The sequence below is a fragment of the Hyalella azteca genome, unplaced genomic scaffold (genome assembly GCF_000764305.2).
Source record: "Hyalella azteca isolate HAZT.00-mixed unplaced genomic scaffold, Hazt_2.0.2 contig6498, whole genome shotgun sequence".
In the NCBI taxonomy this organism is placed as follows: domain Eukaryota; kingdom Metazoa; phylum Arthropoda; class Malacostraca; order Amphipoda; family Hyalellidae; genus Hyalella; species Hyalella azteca.
The window spans coordinates 490,906-514,537 of record NW_025936659.1 but is presented as its reverse complement, the minus strand read 5'-3'; the positions used below and the strand labels follow the sequence as shown (position 1 = coordinate 514,537).

Sequence of the window (23,632 nt, the reverse complement as noted above, 5' to 3'; positions counted from 1 at the left end):
AAATTTAATTCACGAATGTCATATAGCCTCGTTGAGATGGATGAAATTCATGAATTTATTTAAACCAAATGAACATACTTTTTCCTTTAATTCCACCTCTTCTCAAGCTGCAGTCAAATGATGCGTTTGTGTAATGACACTTTGATTTAATTTGCAGGCCGTAATGTTTTCCTCGTAGAAAGTGAATTTTTTCGATATCAATATACATAATGTTGTCGCTGAATGGTTTTCTACATTCATTTTAAATCTTTATTTGAGATATACTCTTTCGACAAGTAATTATATAATCAGGTGATACAGAAAAAAGTATGAAATGTAAGCGCCATAAAATTTATTAACAATAAAAAAAACATTCGACAAGCATATAACCAATACTTTCCTTGACTAACCTCTGAGCTTACGAACCAATTTAATTATACAGCGCCAACAGAACGATGTCTTCGCATGCTTTCACCCAGCATTCGTGCGCTCCAACTATTTCAGTGTAGAATTTAATTTCAGTTGCCCGACTAGTGGCAACTTAGTAAATGAGATCATTTCCGCGCCAAAGTTGCCGCGTTTTTTTACTGAAAATAATTCCAAAGAGTTAGATGGATGCTGAGCTCGGATGTCGAAAAGAAGGCTATGGTGTGACGATCCTCGAGGTTAAAAGTCTTAGTTGGCCAACTAAAGTTGATGGAGGGCAAAAAATTAGGCGGTCACGTTGACGAATACCGTCTTATGAAAGATGCCCCGGAAATTACTTATCTCATATGGGACGCTGACTTCTCGGGATGTTTGGTGAGTAAAATGGTTAGGTAGTAATTTTTTAGCAAGATTGCAATTCAATTCTTGCGCTGCTCGTGCATGTTTAATCAACAAGAGTAAAGTATCCATCGATAATAATTTAGGAGCGATAATGTTGTAATTTAGATCCACTGCAAGGAAAGCAATATATCGCTGGATATACATCGCATCTCTCACACATAAAAATTATTGCATAAAAAATTATAATAGACTGTCCAAGAATTTGCACACGAATGCATTAGAATATTTTATATAAAAACATAAAAGAAAATCAGTGATAGAAAACACTGAGATATATGCGAAATGGAGACGCCTCTACATTGCTTGCTACGCTCCCTTATTTGCTTCTGAAATGTGAACAGCCCATGCATTCATGCACGTATCATTTACACGTATCATTAACACGTATCATGCACGTATCATTAACACGAAAAGAACTCGCGAGAATTTAACATGTTGAGTGCAGATAAAACCAGTCTTCTAATTAATCGTCCATAATTAATTAAATGATATTGCGCACTGACGATTAATGCTCACTACCCAGCCATTTGTCTATTAGGTTTTGAGTTTGTATAAAAAGATTGAAAGATTCTTAGAGCCAGACAGGATGAAATCAGATTGACTCGAGTGAAAATATGTTCCCCTAGAGGCCGTCGCAACGTTTGCATTAGAATATTAGCATGTCGCAACTAAAATTATTCAAATAATTAGCAGAATATTGTTAGTAAATAAATTTTAAAAATAACTAATATATTTAGAATAATTCTCATGTTCACTAGATTGATTGCAGGATTATTTAATTAGGTTTATTAAATTTATTTTAATCATTTTAGCATTAAAATCCCTATAATTGTACACACAATTGCGTTTAAAGTGCAATTCATTAAAGGTATCCACCTCTGTTTTTTCATGTTGAGATACATTTCTGCATTATTCAGCATGACTTTAAGGCAGTGCATTTGTTTGTGTTGGCGTGAAAGCTAGTTACCGTTTAGCTTCCTCTTCAGGCTTTATGGTATGTCAACCCGTCGCCATAAATTGCAGGGGATAAATAGAACGTTAGAAAAAATCCTTCCCCCTGCACCGCACTCAGGAAGTAAACAAATTTCACACGTCGTTACTTCACAGAGTTTTCCTCCCCTGCATTTTACGACCGAACTAAAATCATGGCGTTGAGTAGCCATTGCCGTGCCGTGAAAGTCATCGCCCCAATGAATGGACAACGCGACCTGGGCCCATACTTTAAAAAAAAGTTAAGAGATCGTAAGTTCATCAGCCAATCATTGACGGCCTTTCAAGCCACTCTTTTAAAAACAGTTAAGAGATCGTAAGTTCATCAGCCAATCATTGACGGCCTTTCAAGCAAAATCCACCAATCATAGACAAGAAAATAGAGCGTAAATACTTACGTTCACTTAGCGAATTTTGAAAGTATGGCCCCAGGAACGAGGGGCTTAATTTAATTCAGTATTTAAGTTCCGTCGCCGAGAACAGTGTTTCTAGAGCTACTGACTTCCAAGGGTAGTGTAAATATTGACGCGAGACGCGCTGAGTAGTGAGTAAGCTGAGTAACTTGCTTGTTGCTTCTAGTAATGAGCACTAAATGTTATCAAAATCAAAGTGAATTAGAGACCGCTCAACGGGGAGACCGCGATTACCGGTTCAAGTAGGAAATAAAGTAATCATAAGCTAAAGATATATTAAATTTTTTAATTGAAGGCTGTTTGTATATTAGGCATTTTGTTTGTTTGTGCAATAGCATAAAGTTTGCCTGTAAATCCTAAAGCAGTAGTCGTAGTTAACATTGCTAAAACGCATTAGAAAGTAAATATCAATAAATTTACATGCATTTTCCATTTTATTTCCTTTTGTACACACAAATTCACAATTCCCTTGAATTTTACCTATATCCATTATTTGATGTTACGCCATGAATTTTCCTCTGATTTATCCATGTTCAGTTAATTTTTCAATCATAACTTGAATGCGATTTGTGTTTTATTATTTTTCATGGAACTTCGTTCAGTACTCACTTACATTAATATTAATTTAGCTAGCAGAAACTTTTTTCATTAGTGTGCATTGTCTTTGATATCAGAATTTAGAAATATTTTATATCGAATTTTTGAGGATAAACACACTTTTACAACTGCTCAACGACAAGTTATAAGAGTCAAAGCAATTTGAGACTTTTTAAGAGCTAACCATCCATATATATACATCAGCTCTAACTTGAATAAAACTCACCATTTCATTCCCGCTTACATTTTTCGCGTCCTCGCCTAAATCCCAGTTGAGCATCGTTTAAATTTAATCCACTCAAGTCGCGTGCCAAAAACCACCGTAAGAAAATAATTGGACTGCTCTCCAACAGGTCAGCGCGGAGGGACCGTGGGCCTGGCATTGATTAAGAGCGATATCTCTGACTCTTGTGTGGGAGCAGCCGACACCAGCAGCCAGAGACTCTCTTAATCGTGTGTTGGAGTAGCCGACAACAGCAGCCAGAGACTCTCTTAATCGTGTGTTGAAGCAGACGACAACAGCAGCCAGAAATGCTCTGACTCGTGTGTTGGAGCAGCCTGCCATCAGCGGCCAGAGACGCTCTGACTCGTGTGTTGGAGCAGCCTGATATCAGCGGCCTGAGACGCTCTGACTCGTGTGTTGGAGCAGCCTGCCATCAGCGGCCTGAGACGCTCTGACTCGTGTGTTGGAGCAGCCTGCCATCAGCGGCCTGAGACGCTCTATTTCATACCCTGGTGCGGGTGACAGGAATTAAGGAGCCGCATTTGTTGGGATGCGATCTCATCGGTCCTAAGAGGGCTCATTAGATGCGAGCTTCAGGAGAACACGGCGAAGAAAATGCCGGTCAAGGTCTTATAAGAGTCGTTAATATCTTCAATACGGGATGCCCTGCAGAGAATAGCAGTGCTATGTTTGCGAGCTTGGCTCATATTTGTACATGTTTGATATTGCAAGAAGTTTTTCCTTCGGCAAAAATGAAAGCCGACGAAGCATTCTATATTGCTGTTTTGTCCTGAAATTTAAAAAATTAATTGGGAGCTCCAGCAGCGTCGTCCAGAAATATTCAAACCTGGAAATTTAGTTGATAACTAATTCAATAGGTGTGCGACGGCAGCAAGAATTTTCTGACACAAATTACCGTGAAAACACTACGACAATTGAATTTTTTTATTATTAATCATTAGCACAAATGCAAGAATTTACCTCGCGTCATGAAACTGAAACTGATCATTCTAGATTTCATTTTATAAAAACATACGTCAAATTACTCTTTTCAGATCGATCATTTCTCTCTAAGCCTTGATCATCCAAAGAATTTGGTTTGCGTCTTAATTAAGTCTTTGTTTAGTGGTTGACTGGTTGACCCAAGACGATGCATAGATGGACAACTTTTCGTAATGTCTATCGTAATTTCGATAGACAACTTTTCGTAAGTGCATTAGATTTAATGAAAAGAATACCTCCCGAGACTTCTTTATTTTATTTAATCGTAGCATACATTTACAAATATTTACTTAGTTTAACACAAATACAGTAAAATTAATGAGCTTATTTAAGAAAGAAATTCTTTGGCAAAATGTCTTAAAGAACACGTACAGAAATACGGTATTATTATCCGGAATGGTTCTATCCGTTGAAGTATTGAATTAAAATTGAGTCTATACAAATACGTAATATCAGATTATATTGGGTCTATACATGCACGTAATATCAGATTATATTGGGTTTATACATGCACGTAATATCAGATTACATTGGTTCTACACATGCATGTAATATCAGATTATATTGAGTCTATACATGAATGTAATATTGGATTATGTTGAGTCTATTCATTCACGTTATATCAGATTATATTAAGTACATACATGCGGGTAATATCAGAGTATATTGAGTCTATACATGCATGTAATATTGGATTATGTTGAGTCTATACATGGGGGTAATATCAGATTATATTGAGTCAATACATACACAGAAACTCAGATTATAGTCAAGCAACGACAGACGATGATAACACATATTTTGTGTATGACTATTCTTTTTCAAATAATAATGTATGGATATAATTGTGATGCTGGGCAAAAACACAACATAAATTTTGGCTTTACATGTGATAACACAAACAAAATATTATAATAAAACTAATTAACGGCCAGTTCTGTTGAACCGAAGAAGTAGAATTCAAATTCAAACCTAAATTTAGAGCCATGCAATTATTCCTTTCAATCATATCAGACTGAATTATAGCGAGCTGAATAAAATGAAATGACTCGTTTAAGTAATATGAATGTTTTCCGTGTTCAATAAATATATGTTTTATATATGAGCATCGGTGGTTCTTGAATCTAAAACGAGTTTATATAGTAAAATTTTTAAATATTTTACAGGGAAAGAAAATCAAAGCTTGCGCGTACACACTTCCCGGTGACATGATCAACGGCCGACGCCTTCACTTCCGTACCTCCGAATTTCAGATGAACGCTTATCTCTCTCCGGGCACTGCTTATTTGAGAAGTGGAAATGTTTTTGCTCTTTCGGGTTTCACTTTTAGAGCTAAAAGAACCACATACAGAACAGTTGCCAGCATCTGTGCCATCGCCGTGAAACGCCTCGTCGCGTCGTGAACAACAGCACACTTTGGCTGGACGTGCATCCGGTGACTGGAATTCCTCATCCGTCGAGGGTTTCTCCCAAGTGTCTTTCAGGTCCAGCAGCAAGGTACCCACTCTCTCTACTCCAGCGTCCGACACAAAATGCTGAAAAAAAGAGGCAAAATGACTATAAGTAATTAGATATTAGCAATATTACAATATGAAAAAATTGAAGTGAAAGTGTATTAGATAATACGAGTACTCATTAAGCAAGCACGAGAAATACAAAGCTCGTGGAAGAGTTAGCGTTGAAAATTTTTTGTACTTGAAATTGTGAATATTTTTTTTCAAGTATTCATAAAAACAATCATCTCTGTCACAAAATCAAAGTTAAATTTTAAAAATGAACTTCACACAAAAATTGATAATAATAATCGTAAATTACACGCGATTCATTCACATAGCTGTTCTCAAGATCTTTATTCTGTGTCATTAACCAGAACATCCGTTTTGATTCCAGTCATTCCTCTAACGTTTTATCATTCATCCTTACAATTCCAACAAATGTCTATTCTTTCCATTCAACCCTAATGGACGAGGTGCATCGTGCGTTCTATCAATCCTCCCGTTTTAGCGCATTTTCTCATTTTGGAAAAAATGCACTATTGTGCTCGCCATGTCCGTCTGTCCGTCCGTCTGTCTGTCCGTCCGTGACTTCACGTTTTCGTCGACGAGAAATTGCGCTCTCTGTCACTCACTGCAGTGAGTACTATGTTATATTTTTTCACACTTTTACCCTACCAAGCTGTTCTCAAGACCTTTGTTCAAATGAGAGGTGCCACTCACCGCTGACCAGTTGCCGTGCGTCCATCAAGTCACCACATCGCCACTAATCTTTCTACTCACCATAGCCTTAGTTTCGTGTGTAGCGTACAAGTGCAGCACCACAGTCGACTGGCCGAGGGTGGCTGGCGTGTAGGAACGACTCACGACGTCCCCCACGGCCACGGACTCATCAACGCGCACGAACACGTCCAGGACATCAGCACACCAGTCAGCGCCCGCCGCGAACACGCGCTTCTCCTGTGTGTTCCAAAATATGAATGTGTTCAAATGTGTTCCAAAATATGAATGTGTTCAAATGTGTTCCAAAATATGAATGTGTTCAAAACTTCAAATGTGTTCCAAAATATGCATTCCAAAATATGAATGTGTTCAAATGTGTTCCAAAATATGTGTTCCAAAATATGAATGTGTTCAAATGTGTTCCAAAATATGAATGTGTTCAAATGTGTTCCAAAATATGAATTATTAACGTAATCCAGTTCAAAAAGCATTTATGAATCACTTTGAATACCTTACATTGAATGCAATCGGATTCTGAGTTCTTCTCCTAAAATGTGTTATAAATATGAATTATTCACGTAAAATACCATACGTAATCCAGTTCCAACAGCATTTATGAATCTATTTGTAGTTAATTAATTTGAATACATTTCATTGAATGCAATTGGACTTGATTCTTAGATTATTACGTTCGATGAAGTTAAATATTCTCCTAAAGAGTTATCTCGTCCAGAATGATTAGTAACCGGCGAAGAAAGTACATGGGACGATACCTAAGAATGACGAATGAATGGCTTTACAAACGAGTCAGGTGAGAGAATATGAAAATTGTTACAGGAATATACTCCTCGACTAGCGCAGCATAAATAATTACTTCCTGTAGAGTAATTACATAATTCTGTAGTGTAATTTCATAATCATAATTTGACATAAACATTGATGGCATGGCGTACTCACAGCAGGATGCACGCCGTCCTGGAACCTGTTGAGGACCCCGACGCCGTAGGTGAGACGAGAGCGTCGCACCGTCACCACCGCAGGGTCCAGCCCGAACTGCACGGCTCCCCTCAGGATCGCCAGGCCCATACCCTGTACCATCAGGCCATTGTTGAGGAATACTCTTTGATTCCAGGTCTATAGTTACCTAATTAGAGTGCTCTATTGTAATTGTCACCTATTTCTGGTTAAGCAACATGTATGTATATTCCTTTAATCGAACTGCACAGCGCCTCTCAGGATCGCCAGGCCCCATACCCTGTACCACCAGGCCGTCCATGAGGAATACTCTTTGATTCCATGTCTATAGTTACCTAATTTTAGTGCTCTATTGTAATTGTCACCTATTTCTGGTTGAGCAAATTATTTCTTTAATTGGAGACTTTCAGTCGGTTAGAAAAGATGGATTAATGAAGAAAATGGATTAATTTAATTAATTATTTTTTTTAATTTAATTTATTAATTTAATTTAATTCAATTTTTTTTTTAATTTAATGGATTAATGGAGAAAATGTTATTTCTTTACTTAGCCTAGCCAATACAGGACACTTTAACACTGCCAACTTGACTATCTAGTTAATGCCTTCTATAAGCTTTTGACTTTATCATTCGGCTGAAATAGCCATTAATGTTTCTAATAGGTCGAAATTCATAAAAGTTGTGAGCATTAACAACAACTAGTGCACAGAAAAATTCTAGAAAATGAGCATTAACAGCAGCTAGTACACAGAAAAATTGCACCAACACACTGAAAATTTTTGCACCAACAATTCATACTTAAACCAGAAAATTTCTCACTTCCTTCAATTACATTCAAAAATTGAACACAAGAAAATAACTAAACCTCATTGCAAGAACTACGATTACTGCAACAAACCAAAATATTCAACACTACTACAACAAACCAAAATTTTCTACACTAGAACTCAAGCATAACCGAAATGAACTATGCTTGAATCAGACCTGCGGGATCACGACTGTGACGCGATGGCTGAAGGCGTCTCTGATGTGCTGCTGAAGCAGCTCTGACTCGCTGAAGCCGCCCACTAGAAACAGATACTGAAGAGCCGAGCTATTTCCAGTCGACGCCTCTCGCTCCAGCAGCGACAGCACCGACTCGATACTCTGTCAAAAATTATTTCTAATTAATCATAATTTAGGCAGTGGGCCTTAAAATCTAATAAGAAAAACGTGGAATTTTCATCTTGAAAGCTCAACAAAATCGGAAAGATGTTTGTTAGCGCATTTTCTCATTTATGGAAAAAATGCACTATTGTGCTCGCCTTGTCCGTCTGTCTGTCTGTCTGTCCGTCCGTCCGTCTGTCCGTCCGTCCGTGACCTCACGTTTTCGTCGACGAGAAAATGCGCTCTCTGTCACTCAATGCCGTGAGTACTGAGTTATATTTTTTATGATCATGCCTAAGAAATCATTAAACCCTTTCTCGATATTTGATTTCCTTGATACGTTGCTAAAAATACGCAGGAGAGATCGAACCTAAAGTATAGTCTAAAACTTGTAATTTAGTTCAGTGCCATCTCATCTACTTTCGTTTACAAGCTTTACATCACAAATAACTGATGTTTGTGTCAAATATGGTGAATATTGCTCAAGCTAATTTAGGTAACATCTAATCTTTAATTTCCTGATACTTTTTACCAAAAACACCATCGTTATAAGAAAATTCCGCTGGCAAGCTAAGATCATGGATTAAAACATTAAACGTTAAGATAAAAACGCAAATCAAACCAAGCACAACATACGCCTAAACCAATAAAATTTTAATTACTCCCAAAATTTTTTAACTAAAATCCACACTAAATTTCCACCACGTTGAATTCCAATACATTTTTGTGCTCAAACTGAGAGAAATTGAAGATGCCTGTCAGGTTTACCTGCTGGATGTTGTCAAGTGTGTCCTGGAAGAGTCCCCGCATGGTCTCCTGTGACACCCTCAGCATGCCTTGACTTGACCACTGCACACCCAGACCAGTGCCATGCTTACGTACAGCCGACTCAACCTGCGTGTCAACATGCAAGAAATATTATTACCCATATGAATTTATAAAAACTTACGTGACGTGAATTTATAAACATTTACGTAAAACCTACGTCAATTACTAACTCGACCAGAGCGCGTCAACATACAAGAAATATTACCCATTCATCCACTCGTTCAATTGATAACTCGACCTGCGCGTCAACATACAGGAAATATTACCCATGCATCCACTCGTTCAATTGATAACTCGACCTTAACGCGTCAACGTACAAGAAATATTACCCATGCATCCACTCGTTCAATTGATAACTCGACCAATTCAATTGATACATCAATCAATGTAGATTATTCTGACCAACCGAATTTTAAGACTTTTTTGGAGGCTATTTCAACCAAAGCCACAATGGCCAAAACTTCCTTCCATTTCGTCTATTTCTCATGCACAATTTAAAAAATATATATCGTAGCCGATCCAAACCTGTAACTCAATAACAGTATTAAATAACGATATCCTGACAGACTCTACATCGAAGAAATAAAACACAAGCCTGGCAAAGCTTACATCTTTTCCTCTAAACTTCTTGAACATGTCGATGAAAGAGAAAGGGAGGGCGATGTTAAGAGGGTTGCTGCGATGAGGGGAAGCGTTGCGCTTGCGGGACTCGAAAGCCACCATGAGGTCCACGAACGCCGCGGGCCGCTGCTGCTTGAACGCCGTCATGAACTCTGCGGTGAAGATCTTCTCCAGGAGCTTCTCGAACTCCTTGTCCACTCCTTCAAAACGTAAGGTTTAATCAGACATTTCAGGTATGTTACACCATTGACATTTTCAGGCTACTGATAACAAATTCCGTAATGCCATATGATCTCATAGGGAACTAAAATCTATTCCGATGTTTAGGTTAATATGTTATGCAAAATAAGTTTACGTTTTTAATAATAGCCTCATGACAAACATACGAACATTTAACTTCATATTATAATAAGTTGAATTAAATTTTTCAATGTCGAATTTAAATAAGGGATATATTTTTGTGAACTCTTTATAATTCGTAAAAAAGTAATGTTTTTCGCCATTGAACTGTACGAAGTAGCACGGTGACTTTCTTGGCTCAAAATAAAATTCATTGCTGTACAATAAATCACAAAAAAAATTATGCCTCCTTAATTTAGAATTTATTGTTCACCTTTTTTCAAAGGAGACTTTGTCTCACCTGTTGAGCCATAGGGACCACCGGTAGCCTTGTGAAGTTCTTTGAGGTGGCCAGCTTTGGTGTCGGTCATTTGGTGGACGGTGATGTCAACTGTACCGCCTCCACAGTCCACAACCATGTAAACTGTGTCTGCAATAATGATGCATTTAATCACCAAAGACAAATCTGGTACCGAATGTCTTATTTTGCTTAAGTGCTGCGCGATGCTAGAATAAATTACATGGAATCGTAAACCTTCCGACTCTGCAAATAATATTTATAGGAAACGAGTCGTCAAAAGCATTTTCGTCATGGAGGGAGTTCTTTCTTTTCTTTTTGAACTGGATAGTGTGAACACTTCCACCTAAATTCACTTTTTTATTTCAGATAAATGGCTTGTGATTATGTATTATTTTTTGCTTAAATTCTATCAGGATATTCCGAAATTTCTAGACATTATTCGTCCATGAAAAGTCATCATTCAGAAGATCTCATGTAAATTTAAATTTTAAACAAAGTCTTTAAATTGGACTGCTGGAACAAATTAATGAGGAGTTGAATACAATTTTATGTGACAGACAGTTTAATCTTAGAATATTGAAATCATGGCATGCACAGCATGAATTAAAATAATTAAGAATGGTGAATAATTATTCTATGTAATCTGTTTAATACTTTGCGCTTGAATACATTGCGCTTTAGAACCAACCTTGGACAAGCCAGTCTGAGACTGTTTCCGACGCGCACGAAGTTTGTAAGATGGACACTTCGTCTGCAATAAAATGTACAGTGTATATATACAATTCAAAGCTTGATAATACAGCACAGTGAAGATCAGAAGCAGTTGTATGTAGCCACACGCACGTGGTGAATTACAAATAGCTTACGCTCAATAAAAAGTAACAACGAAATTTAACGGTATCATGCTTGTATAAAAACGGCTCTTAAAATACAGGCGAGGTGAGGAAAAAACACAACGGCACATTGAAATGTAATATATCATAACGCTTTAGCAGTTTAAATTGAGATTTATTTTATTATATAACGACTTTCAACTTCGTATATATAGTGCAAGCGTTTAGAAGAGTTAGTGACAGATAAGCAGGTTAGTAACTTGATCATTTCTAGAAGCATTTAAGGATATAATTTACAAAAGTCTACAAATCTAGTACTAACTTTCACTTATATCGAGCACATCGTCTGGCTCTTGGAAGCTGTCGGCCATGGTTTTCTTGTACGCAGACGCGTTGATCGTAGAGTACGGCCTGGGACTAACGCCCTTCTTGACGCCGGATTCGTTGGCCTCGGTCGGATCGCTTCGACATTCCGCCGAATTGTTTGCGCGGTAGTGATGAGGCCAGGAGCCTGATGGTGATGATACTGGTCGTGTATATGGTGAATGGGTATGACGGAGAACAGGATTGTTACCGGACACTAGTTGGTGTCTGCGAAGCTTCCGGCAATAGATGGCGGCCGCCTCTGGTTCCAGCGCGATGAGCAGTTGCTCTGGAGAGTTCGGGTCTGCTAGACCAGCCTGAAATAAGAACTTTTGTTAACGCTCACGATATCCAGGTAATAATCATTCCTTTTGAAATACATGAATTTTCAAGCTTTGGCTGCACTTCACCATCAATGCAAAATTTCCCTGAACTTTACTGGCCGTACAATCAGCAATCCTGTTGATCTGCGTTAGAGGAATTTCCAATCTTTTGCTGCGATTCACGATCATTACTAAGTTTCCTTTGGTTTTTACTTATACCATGTACTCAGCAGTCCTCTTGAACTGCATTATGGTAATTCCAAAGCTCTGACTGCAAGTCACCATCAGAAACAATTTACCCCACGTTTTACTGACCATGTAAGCAGTATTCCTCTGCAACTGCTTACGGGTAATTCTCGAACTTTGCCTGCAATTCATGACATTACAAAATTTCTCCTGTTTTTTACTGACCATATAATCAGTAGTATTCTTGAACTGCTCTACCGTTTCTAAACCAGAATTAGTATTCATCTTTTTAAAATAAACTTGCTTGTATAGTAACTAACCGGCTATGGTTGCATGTGTACATCACGAAACCATTTCACCAGGTTCCTACATACCATATAAGCAGCAATCCTCTTGAACTAGCTGCTCAACCGTTTCTATAATAGAATTAGTATACATCTTTCCCCAGCTGTGGTTGCATGTGAACATCACGAAACCATTTCACCAGGTCCCTACATACCATATAAGCAGCGGTGCGCATGAACTTTTCTACCGTCTTTAAAACAGAATTAGTATCAATTTTATTAAAATCAACTCGATTGTATAGTAATTCCCCAGCTGTGGTTGCACGTATCCATCACGAAACCATTTCACCAGGCCCCTACATACCATATAAGCAGCGGTGCGCATGAACTGTTTGGCAGGATGGCTCCAGATAGCGGGCACGGTGATGACCCAGCGTACGTCGTGCTCAGTGACCAGCGCTCCGCCCGCTAGGTCGGACAGCTCGCGCAGTGCGTGGTCCCTGAAGTAGCCCAACGCGTGGCTGAAGATCTCCATCGCTGGGACTTGCTGGCCGTTGGCCGCTGACAACAGGCTGTCTCGACTCAAGCTCTGGCGAAAATATTTCATATTAGGGAAAATGAACTAAATTGATGCTGCAGTTTTATTTTCATACATGTATTATGAAATTACACAAATTACACAAACGTAATATAATATTATACGTATTTGACTCATATACTGTAATAACTCATATTATTCATATGAGACGTCCAGGGAGTAACGTTAGGAATCAGCAGTTCGTTGATATTTTTTTAATCTATTGTTTACATGTGTCGAGCAACAGTCGAGCCTGACTTTTAAATTTTGTATTCGATTGATAATGGTTCGATTGGTTATGAAAAATTTAACGGACTTTGATATGCTCGTTTTATTCGAAAAGTTCCATTTTTATACATTTGAGCCTCATTTTAATTTTAATTTATACCCCTGAAAAACCCTATTTCATCTTCAGGAAAATTTTTGCTCCCTCGATTTCAAAGCACTATGGACTATTTAAATTTATGCCTGGTAATTGCCTGTAGCTCATGCCTCGACTACGTCCGTAAACTTTTGCAGAAAGTTTTTTGAAGCAATTATCTATTAATTAAAGTCTGGTAAAGGGAGACATATCGCAAGATCGAGCGTCACGATCACTCGAGTCACGTCGAGCGTGACGTGAGTTGCTGTACTGACATCGCACAGGAAAAATCTTTTTAAAACAACTTGGATGACATGTCGAATTAATTCCTTTTGAAAGGTGCGCGTTCAGTCCTGAAGAATTTTAAAGTATGTTAAGTTTCTCTTGAAGCAGAAAAAAATTACATCGGCTTCAATCGGATGGAGGTAACAGGAAAAGCAAATTCAATAAACTCATGCTTTGGTGAATAGAATATCTTTGGAATATACAAATACTCAGTGTTGACACTAAAATCCGAAAATTTGAATGATATCCGACAACAAGAAATTTGTTTAAGCTAGATCCATCTCCAACGTAGAATCCAGGCTACATGTTAATACTTATTTCCGGTATACGTGGAACAATTGTTGTAAGCGATTTTCTATTTCCTGTTGTATTTCTCAACTATACCCAATGGATCCGAGAACATTAGTAACCCTTGCAAAATATCTCATGTCGCCAAGAACTCTGAACGTGGCGAACTCTATTAATTGTTGCAACTCCAAAAGATTAGAAAGATAATTACAGATAAATATTATTAATTTGAAATTTATGCTGTCAGTTAGTGTTAAAGAACCACAATTAATAAGTTTGTGTTAAAGAACCACAAGGGTTTTCTAAGTTTATGTTCTCTTGCTAGCCTCACAAACTACGAAATGTGGAAAATACCCGCAATACTTCTACCACTCACTCGGTCGTCATGAAGCTCCATTTTGAATTTGTCGAAGTAAAACCACTTGTTTGCCTCCTTGGGGTCGAGGTCGTGGTAGCTGTCGCGAGCCGTAAAGCCCAAGGAATGAAAGCGCCTTTCCGGGTCCAGAAGCACGATTGTGGGCGTCTTTTGGTTTTGAACCCCAGGGTCTCCTCCTGAAACAATTATTAAATGATGGATTAATATAGCACGAACATAAGCACACATAGTAATGCTCACAATCCAACTAAAGCTCGGAAAAACATTTGGGAGGTTTCTTTTCTGAAAGCTGAAATCGGAATATGTGATGAAAATCGGCAAATAAAATTCGGGCACTCAACAGCGGCCAACTGAGTTGTAATCCAACATACATGTTTTTGAAGAGGTTTTGTGATTTCAATCTTACGCTACATCCGTTTCTTCATATACTGTGACTAATAACGAATAATTTAAAATTAACAAATGTTGATGAACTAATGAGTTTTCTACTCCGATGAGGAGACTCAGAGTATATGGTACAAAGTGTGAGGTTTCTTCTTGCAATGCAATCGGCTAATTTTGGTAGCGTATATAAAAATTCCCGCAGAGCTGCTGTTAATTTTAATTAAAAAATAACAAAAATGACATGAAAAAGTAACAAAAATTTATGTTTGTATCAAGTAGGCAAACACAAGCAAAACTGGAGTAAACCCTTTTTTCTGGAGGTCTGGTCAACTGGATTATTGACTTCATAAAAAAAGTATAACAATGGCATGAAGAAGATAAGATCGAACTACGATGTTTTTCTATATTCATTTTGCTGTGGAGTGAAATTTTTACTGATCATGACCAGGGTTAACCGATGGTCTTTTTCCGGACAAATTCCTCGATTAACTTTTTTCAATTGCGTTGGCCGGGTAAAATTTTTGATGGCGGCACATCCATCTTAAATTTTAAAAAGTGTAAAAAAATAGGAAAATTTAATTTTTATACCGGACGTACATATATACTAGAATATATTGAGTTATAGGCCTTTTTTGTCCGCGAACTTGGCTGTTTTTTAGGCCATCTGGTAACCCTGTTCATGCCATGGCAGTGCAAGCAATCTTACCAAGCGAACGGCCAGTTTCTCGGTCCAAGTTTATTAAAATGAGCACGAACTTAAAAAATTTGTGTTACGTTTCCAATTGACTGATTTTTTTCTCTTAAATTCTTAGGAGTTGGGATTTGATACGTAAAATCATCAAATCTGAAAAAAAAACTCATGTGCGTAGTTGAGTAATTACTTTTTCTGGGTTCAAGTTGTCTAAAATGCGCCCCAACATAAACATAACAGGAACGAGAGTGGAAATCAAGGTCGAAAATTCGCGGACCAAGTTATCTTGCTCACGCTCAGCGTTGGGTCGGCCATATCTGATTAATCTAGAACTTTATATCGAAGCGAGAAGCGGAGCGCCATTGTTTGGAGTCATCATCAATTTCCATTCCAGTCTACTTTCATATTTCTCTGATATGAAGATAGCAACGCTGCTATATATAATCAACATATTTAAATCTTTATGTTTAACAGGCCACGTGAAACTGCCTTGCTGTCCCTTATTCAAAGATAGGAACAAAATTGCTAGTAAGTGGATTTGAAGATGTTTCCATTCAAGTGAAGTAACCAAGCTTTACATTCACGCCACGAATCATTTCAGTTCTCTTAAATATGAATGGAAAATTAATAGAGAATGTCATTCTTCCTAATAATTATCTATCACTACGACTAACTGTCGTATGCTGCCGATGTTCCGCGAACGCATCGCTGCACAAACATTAGACATTCCAAATATGAAATGATGTCCTCGGAAACGCTTAAATTAAATGCAAATGAAAATTATTTATTCAACTAAAATTAGTAGTTAAACATAGTTCTACATTAACATAATTTTCCACGACAATGGGAGATATTTTTATCAATTTCTTGCTCAGTGATTATCAGAGATTCTCAGGGCACCTAAAGAAGTTATTTTTATGAGCGCCAGTCAGCTCTGAAGTGACCACATCGAGCGGCCAAGGCTAAGCCATTTAGTTCTAACAAATCTCGTCTCTACAAAAATCAACCATTCGAGCTTTCAAAATTACTTATATTCATCGGTCCTACTGTAGTATAAAATTTAGTAATCACAATGAAATAAATGCAAAATATTCATCAGTCACAGACCAAGCCTCAATTCTTTCAGACGGAATAAAAAAATTCTGCAATCCTACTTTCCGGGAAGTATTTCTCACGCGCTGTCGCTGTCTTCTCGTCAGGATTTCTCTTCGTAAATTAACCTCTCACGACAACGTTGCTCAAAACCCCTAAGGAAGACAAAGGAATAATTCACGGCTCCTGAGATCGAATCTAATTGATTCACAAAACTCACGTTAATCATTACTGAGACGGTAACAGTTCCTCTTCGTATTGATAATATTCGGTAAACGTGAACTCAGACAAATTAATTTTTTATTCAGTTTAAAATTTTTATGCGATAGCTGCGTTTGGGAAATAAAATTCAACAAATTATTTCCCAAAAATTTCTATTACTCAAGGGTACTCACTAAATGTGATTGCATGTGGAAATGAGTGTTGATTTTTTTGTGCCTTCCGTTACATGATTTTAATCTTAGAAAAAATAATTTCTCCATATCAATGCAACGACAACCACGTAATTTCCCTGTATGCATGAGACAACATCGGTCAGAACCGCTACAACATTCTTTAAAACACTGAGCATTTTCCCCCAGTGCATCCCAGTCGTTGGCGCTGTATGGCTCAAGCGCTAACCGCAAGCGTTGGATCGGCTTCGAAAAGAAAGTCATTCCATGTGACCGAGTCTGGAACATGCGGAAAAATTCTCTTCTCCAGATGTTTACCCGCATTAAACACGTTTTGTTTTCATTTTTTTGCAGAAATAATAAACTTGATTGAACGGCTGCTTTTGACATCAAATATATTTCGTGGGCGATTGCTTAGATACTAATCTTTCACGTGCAAATTCAAAGCGTCGCATAATATTTTACGACATTCATATACAAACAATTAACTATCGGGACTTGAAAGTGTTTGTAATGCTGCATACGCAACTACCAGAGTCATCCTTTTGTGATTACTCTTTCCTTACAAGCCAATTTCTCGATCTCAAGATTTAAAAATACCAACTCTGCTAAATGATTGCTACATAATCCTTCCCTTTCAAATTAATCACAGGCAATCGCTGCCAGAAGCCTCAATAAAATCATCATTGAAACCAGTGCCGCAAACTCGAGCGCGCAGTGATTGGCCTTTGGCATGATTGCTTATATTTCCTAACACTTGTTCAAGGACTCGACCATTAAACGTGTGAAGGCAATCATTAACTGCTCGCTAATAATGACCTGGCAGAGCAGTAAATAGTACACGAAATTTAGCCGCAAAAAAATTGCTCTTGTCATTGCCTTGAAATCCAAATTCCCACAACTTCCTTTGTTCGTGACGCGTCTGCATTACAAACCAAAGAAAATTTTTAGACAAAGCTCGAACACAACGAGGCAGAAAATGCATATTGAGGATGCGTATTGATTACTAAATCTCAACTATTACGAAATCTTGAATAGATGAATGTTCCGTGACAGATACCATAATATTTTTCAAATTGATTTCTTGTCTCTATGAAATATCAGAACCGAATTATTACTTCATTATCATTATTGATGTAAATGTAAAACATTCTACAGACTGTTATAGTAGGTTAGAAACTGCAAAGAAGACCCATTCGGAGGGAGAATTTAAAATATATGTTGATGCTCAAACATATCATTTTTAGAATAGAACATAGTGAACGAATACCTGAAATGAACAAAGGAGAACGATAACTTTCCGATCAGCTTTTTGATTTGTTTCTAACTTACGGATGAAATTAAAGGTGCCAAAAACTATTTTACATCAGAACCTGATTAAAAAGAAAAGGAAAGTTGGGGCAGAGAGGAGCATGATCACCAGAGCGTTGCAGAACGCGGGCATAACTTGACTGCACTGGCCCGTGATGGCTCCGGCATTGGCATCTGCCGTAGCATCGAAGAAAATATTCTACTTGGAGTGACAATATCTTCATACTTAGAGTTTACTGTGAAGTTTTTAAACAAAATCCCCGTCGGTCGATGAATTAAAACGTAACTGTGATCTAGGGATAAGTTTTACTTATACTTTAACGATGGTGTATCCAACATTCTAGCGCGGTAGCAAATATCATTTATTTACCAGCCAGTTCTGGAGAGATCTCACCGTTGTTTCCATAAAATAGCTGCAATTAATGTTCAACTTAACTTTACACGGTCGTAATAAGTCTTCACTACGCAACGTAATTCCCACGCTCTCCATCTCTCACCGCTATGGCTCTTAATTTGTGTTCCCATCTACGAAATGAACCGAGTTCGGTGAAAGTAAAAAAGGTAACGCACGCCTCACTCGTGCGCACGGAACTGCAAATCCAAACCATTTGTCAGACCACAGAACTTCGATAAAGCCACAAAACTCCAAGCCAGCACAAGTTATTAAAAGCTTTAGAATTTATTCAGCTTCGGAAAGATTGTCGTTTTCTTCACGTCTGAATTAATGTCCAAAATGCTATCATACCAACTGTCTTTTCGCTTCATTTAGAAAAAGTGCTATCATATGTAGTTCAAATTACTTTTGTTGTGATGGCATTTTGTCACTTTTCAAGTCATCAGACAAATAAATTCTAGGCATTCGTCGTATTATAGATAATTATTTTAATGACTCACCTTCCCATTTTTTCATCATGTGTACGTTGTCGGGATCTCTGGTGAAGCTAAACGCGTAGCCACTGTACGTAGTACCGAAGTCAATCGCCACCACCACAAAATGATTAGATTCTGGCTGAGCCGATGTAACGGTAACTTCCCCCAGTTGTACATTGTTCGGACTCACAACTGCCGAGTCCACGTTCAGCGGAGAAGATCCATCGGGAGATGACTGTAAATCAGACCGAAGGGGCGAGTCTCGAGCCGCCATAGGATCATTAGAGGCTGTATTGACGATGGATACGTGCTTATTTGAAGCTGACTCGAAAACAGGTACGGAAACAAGAACTTCTTCCTCGTTTCTGACTGGAGAACAGTTGTTGATGGAAATCTCATCGCCGTGCCCATGTGAAGGCAGTCTAGATGGTCGCGTGTCGGGAGGCGTTGGAGGAGGTGATGGTGGGTCTGTTAATGTCCCACATGGACTAGTGGCTCCACTGCCATGTCCACTGTCACTGTCACCACTGCGACCGTGCAATTTTTCGCTCTTTTCACAGTCAACTGGTTTATTTTGAACTTTATTTCTATTCACAGAAGAGCGACTGGAAAACTCCATCGACGGGAAAAAAGAGCGCATAGCCACCGAAGACTCGGGCACATAGACTTCTTCGATCAAATTCAGGGGCTCCATTATGGTTTGGCGGTTTAAGTTCCCTTCAAGATCTATTGTATTGTGAAAATTATTTCTGATATCGTTCACGCTTTTCCTTTTGGAGTTTACATTATCTACAATTATGCTTGAATTCCTTTCACAATAAGGCTCAATGGTTACCACTGGTCCGTCGCTCCTACAGTTAGGCCTTAATACCGATTTACTATGGTTTGCATTGATAGTTTTCACACTCATGACTGATCCGCTGCTAGTTTGTTTCACAAGCACAGGTTTTTCTTCATTCACTTTCTTAGTATCATTTCCATTCACTTTACTTCTATGATCCACAGACGAATAGCCAATACTTATTCCTCGATGATGCCGTTCTCGATCAGTGACACTGAGACTGGCACTCGTTTCACTGCGACCTGTGGCACTCTCGCGATCAGACTGGCAGCGATCAACTGTCGAGGCCGTAGCTCTGCTGTGCGCCGTAGCCTTGCTCGCATCGGAGACTCTGTCATTCCAGCGAGAACTTTTAATACGGTCTATATCAAATTCTTCTACAAAACTTCGACGATTGTTAGACGAAATATCGTGACCAATCACTGGTCTACTGTCTTCTTGTTTATAACGTGCGGTCACTCGTGTTTCATTGGTGTGGCTCAAATTTATTGGACTACCTCCGTTGTCGCTACTGCTGCTGCCCGAAGAGCTGCAATAGTTATCCAATGTCGAGTCCAGGTTGCGTAAAGCGTCACTAACTTCTTTTTCGTGATCGTTCAACGTTGATGGGGTGGCAGGAGTAACCTTTCTGGCCGCCTGAGATGAAGCTGTTGGCGGGAATCTAAAGTAAACTCCTGCTTTTCTTAGCTGACGTTCGGTGTCAGACAACTCTTCCCCATGTGAACAGACGTCAGAATTTGTATTGTGGTCATTTGAATCTGTACAAACTGACAATGGGCTTTCGACGTGCGGGCTTTCTTCGTTGTAGTTGGATGATTCTTCTGAACGAAAATAAGACAGAGTTGGACAATCCAGTTTCAGAGCAAAATTCCTGCCAACAACCCTCGATGTCAAGGATGTCTGCATCAACCCGGCATCTGAAAGAAGAACAAATGCGGTTAATTTTCAGAGATGGTGCAATGATAGTTTCTCGGATAAAATCTCAATTAGTCGCTGCGAAAATACTTAAATATAGAGCATTTAAATGTTTCATGGACTACGGTGATGTCTACTAAAATGTTGAGAAAATTAAGTATTACTCAACTAGATAATAAAAGACGACATGTTTCGCACATTCTGAACCGAGAATCGCTCTCATCAAAGTTTCGACACCTGCTGCGACACGGCGAAAGATTTCAGAACAAAGTAGAGCATTAATTCCACGGCGAAGCTTTTCGATAAATTTGACAGTCGTTCCTGTGCAACATCGACTCGATAAAAAAATTTACCAGTAGCGAACGAGTCGTGTCATTATAAAAGATCATTCAAAGTTGGTGATTTTTCATCAAACTAAATGATTTTCCCGAGTTCAAGTAAATCTTACGATATCATGAAGAATTTCGAGCGGAAGTATTGAAACCACAATGGCTGCATAAAATGCATGAACATGAAAGTTTACGAGCTAAACACTGCATAAATTTTAGCGTTAGCTTCCAACGTTCCAACAGGAAATGACCGAGTCATATTTCAGACCATGAACAGCTTGAGGGATACGCGAGCTCGGTGCAAAATGTCAACGCAGCTTTGAATAACTGGAGGCGAATAATCACGATATTATTAATACCCGGATGACAATCCCTGCTAGGATCGACTCCTTCAGATAATACCTATCAGAATTAGGTTCATCGTTGATCTTGCATATATTAAATAATTTTGCGAAACTCGGCCAGTTTTTTCTAATAAGTAAGCTAACAGGACAGCCACTTGTTTCCGGCACGACTGCTCGCCGCGGACGGCAAAGATCATGTACCGTCCTCAATATTTATTCATCAAGTCTCACATTCCCTGTGCGAGTAAAACATATGTCAGGACTAAAAATAAAATAATAACTATAATTATGAATGGGGCTCATAACTTATAAAATGAGCACTTGTGATGTATGCAGATCCTAATTTCAACAGATCCGTTGTAATATTTCAAAAATATTTTGTAGATCCTGATTTCCATTGAGTGATTTAAACAATTCATTCGTCATTTCTATTATATTTCTAATATAATGGCAATTCTTAATGTTTGGTTGAGCGAATATTAAAAACTGAGAAACTATATTTATGATCATTGTGTGAACTAAGGTTGGCTTATGATTAAATTAAAACATTCCTTATATTTATTGTATATTGCTGGTATTGCGATGTTGTCAAATAAAGTTAATTTATACTCTGAATATATGTAAAAGATAAATCTCGTCTCAATGGTCACCTGCAAAACTACCAGACGGCTCACTAACGTACGTGACCAAAAAACTTCATATCATAATGTCAGGTAACTTGTCCTCGTATTTAGATCCGAATATTAACTCCCTTTTAAATTTTATTATTTACTGTGTGATCATGGTTACAAGCGAGAAATCCATGCTGGATTGTTGCTGACTACAACCTAATTGAATTTTCTGTAGAGATCTAAGAAGTATTTTCGCTTATTACATGCTACTGAAATTTAATCATAAATCCCATAAATCAGTTAATACCGCCCAACAGTCGCAATTGCTCCAAAGATCTTCTTAAAATGACGAACTTAGCACTGACCGCGCATGTCTCCATGTAGCGACGAAGCCTGCGTCGTAGATGACATTTGGCCGTTACAAGAACTCGTGACTGGGAAACCAAGGTCAAGAAGAATGTGCGGTCGCTTTAATAGCCAGCTAGGAAATTATCATGAACAACAACCAGATGATAGTCAAGTTTGTGGTAATAAGTCACAAAAAATATTACGTGTGGCATCAAGGTAGGAAATGTATTTATTACTGGAGAAAATAAAGCAATTTGAGATTCGTTTGTACTCTAGGAAGTTCAGGCAGATAAACGTATAAATAGTAATATACATATATCCTAACTTCCTAAGGTACAACTCAGTTCCCGAAAACTCGAAAATAGTCGTGATTCGATGTCGTGAGTCAAATAATTTTGGCAACTCGAGAACCAGAATGGAGATACTCATCGATGACAACAGCACAGGAAATTTATAATGCAATCCTCTTTCATGTTTCAAACTAATCGTACGATCGAGCCGCTTAAACCCGATTAACCACTCCATGCATCTCGCAAGCATCGTTCTTATGGATCCCGGATGCACTTCAGCCAGCATAACTCGTCCATGGCGATCTGAAATAAATTATCTAGCAGCAAATGGTGCTGATAAGTGACTTTTTGAAAATTGACTTGATTTAGTAGCGAGTATCCATTATTATACTGACAGCAACATACCCTAATTATACCGATATGCATTTATTACACTGACAGTAACGCATATTACCAAATACTTGGATACTAATTTTATCAATATGACTGACAATAGACAATATAGTAAAAAAAAATACCAGTTGCAATTTCCATTTTTGTCCAATAATATATATTCCTACGTTTTAGGCAGTTCGTTTAATTCTTTTATAATTTGAACCAATTTCTCCTAATACCGAGAATTGGGACTCTGTAAGACTGAAACTTATTTTTATGGCCTTAGTGGCCTTTATATTCTAGTCAAACTCATGGTATTTACATCACTGCCAACATTATTTTAGAAACCCCCCAAAAAAACGAAGAAAACGAGCATGTACAGAAAATTGATTTAGAAAAACACTTTTGAGGACAAACGTCGATATAAATTACATTTCTGGCTTATATTCATTAAATGTGAGATGCTTATAATAACTGCTCAAAAAATGAATCTTTTATCAATAAT

At 38.1% G+C, this 23,632-nt stretch overlaps 1 protein-coding gene across 2 annotated transcripts in view; it reads right to left on the bottom strand.

Annotated features, from left to right (window-relative positions):
- Positions 1-4,305: 4,305 nt before the first annotated feature.
- LOC108675898 overlaps positions 4,306-23,632 on the bottom strand; it is a 59,443-nt gene continuing 40,116 nt past the window's right edge. Inside the window, exons 3-14 of one of the 2 annotated variants that reach the window (XM_018163950.2) lie at positions 19,099-20,832; positions 14,335-14,510; positions 12,812-13,036; positions 11,614-11,971; positions 11,147-11,209; positions 10,459-10,587; positions 9,807-10,018; positions 9,138-9,263; positions 8,208-8,369; positions 7,206-7,337; positions 6,309-6,485; positions 4,306-5,567 (exon numbers count right to left, since the gene is read on the bottom strand). In XM_018163950.2, the coding sequence (XP_018019439.2) occupies positions 5,193-5,567; positions 6,309-6,485; positions 7,206-7,337; positions 8,208-8,369; positions 9,138-9,263; positions 9,807-10,018; positions 10,459-10,587; positions 11,147-11,209; positions 11,614-11,971; positions 12,812-13,036; positions 14,335-14,510; positions 19,099-20,832 (3,869 nt within the window). In that variant the 3' untranslated portion in view covers positions 4,306-5,192. The remainder of the gene's footprint in view (positions 5,568-6,308; positions 6,486-7,205; positions 7,338-8,207; positions 8,370-9,137; positions 9,264-9,806; positions 10,019-10,458; positions 10,588-11,146; positions 11,210-11,613; positions 11,972-12,811; positions 13,037-14,334; positions 14,511-19,098; positions 20,833-23,632) is intronic. The other variant, XM_047880868.1, reaches the window with a different exon arrangement.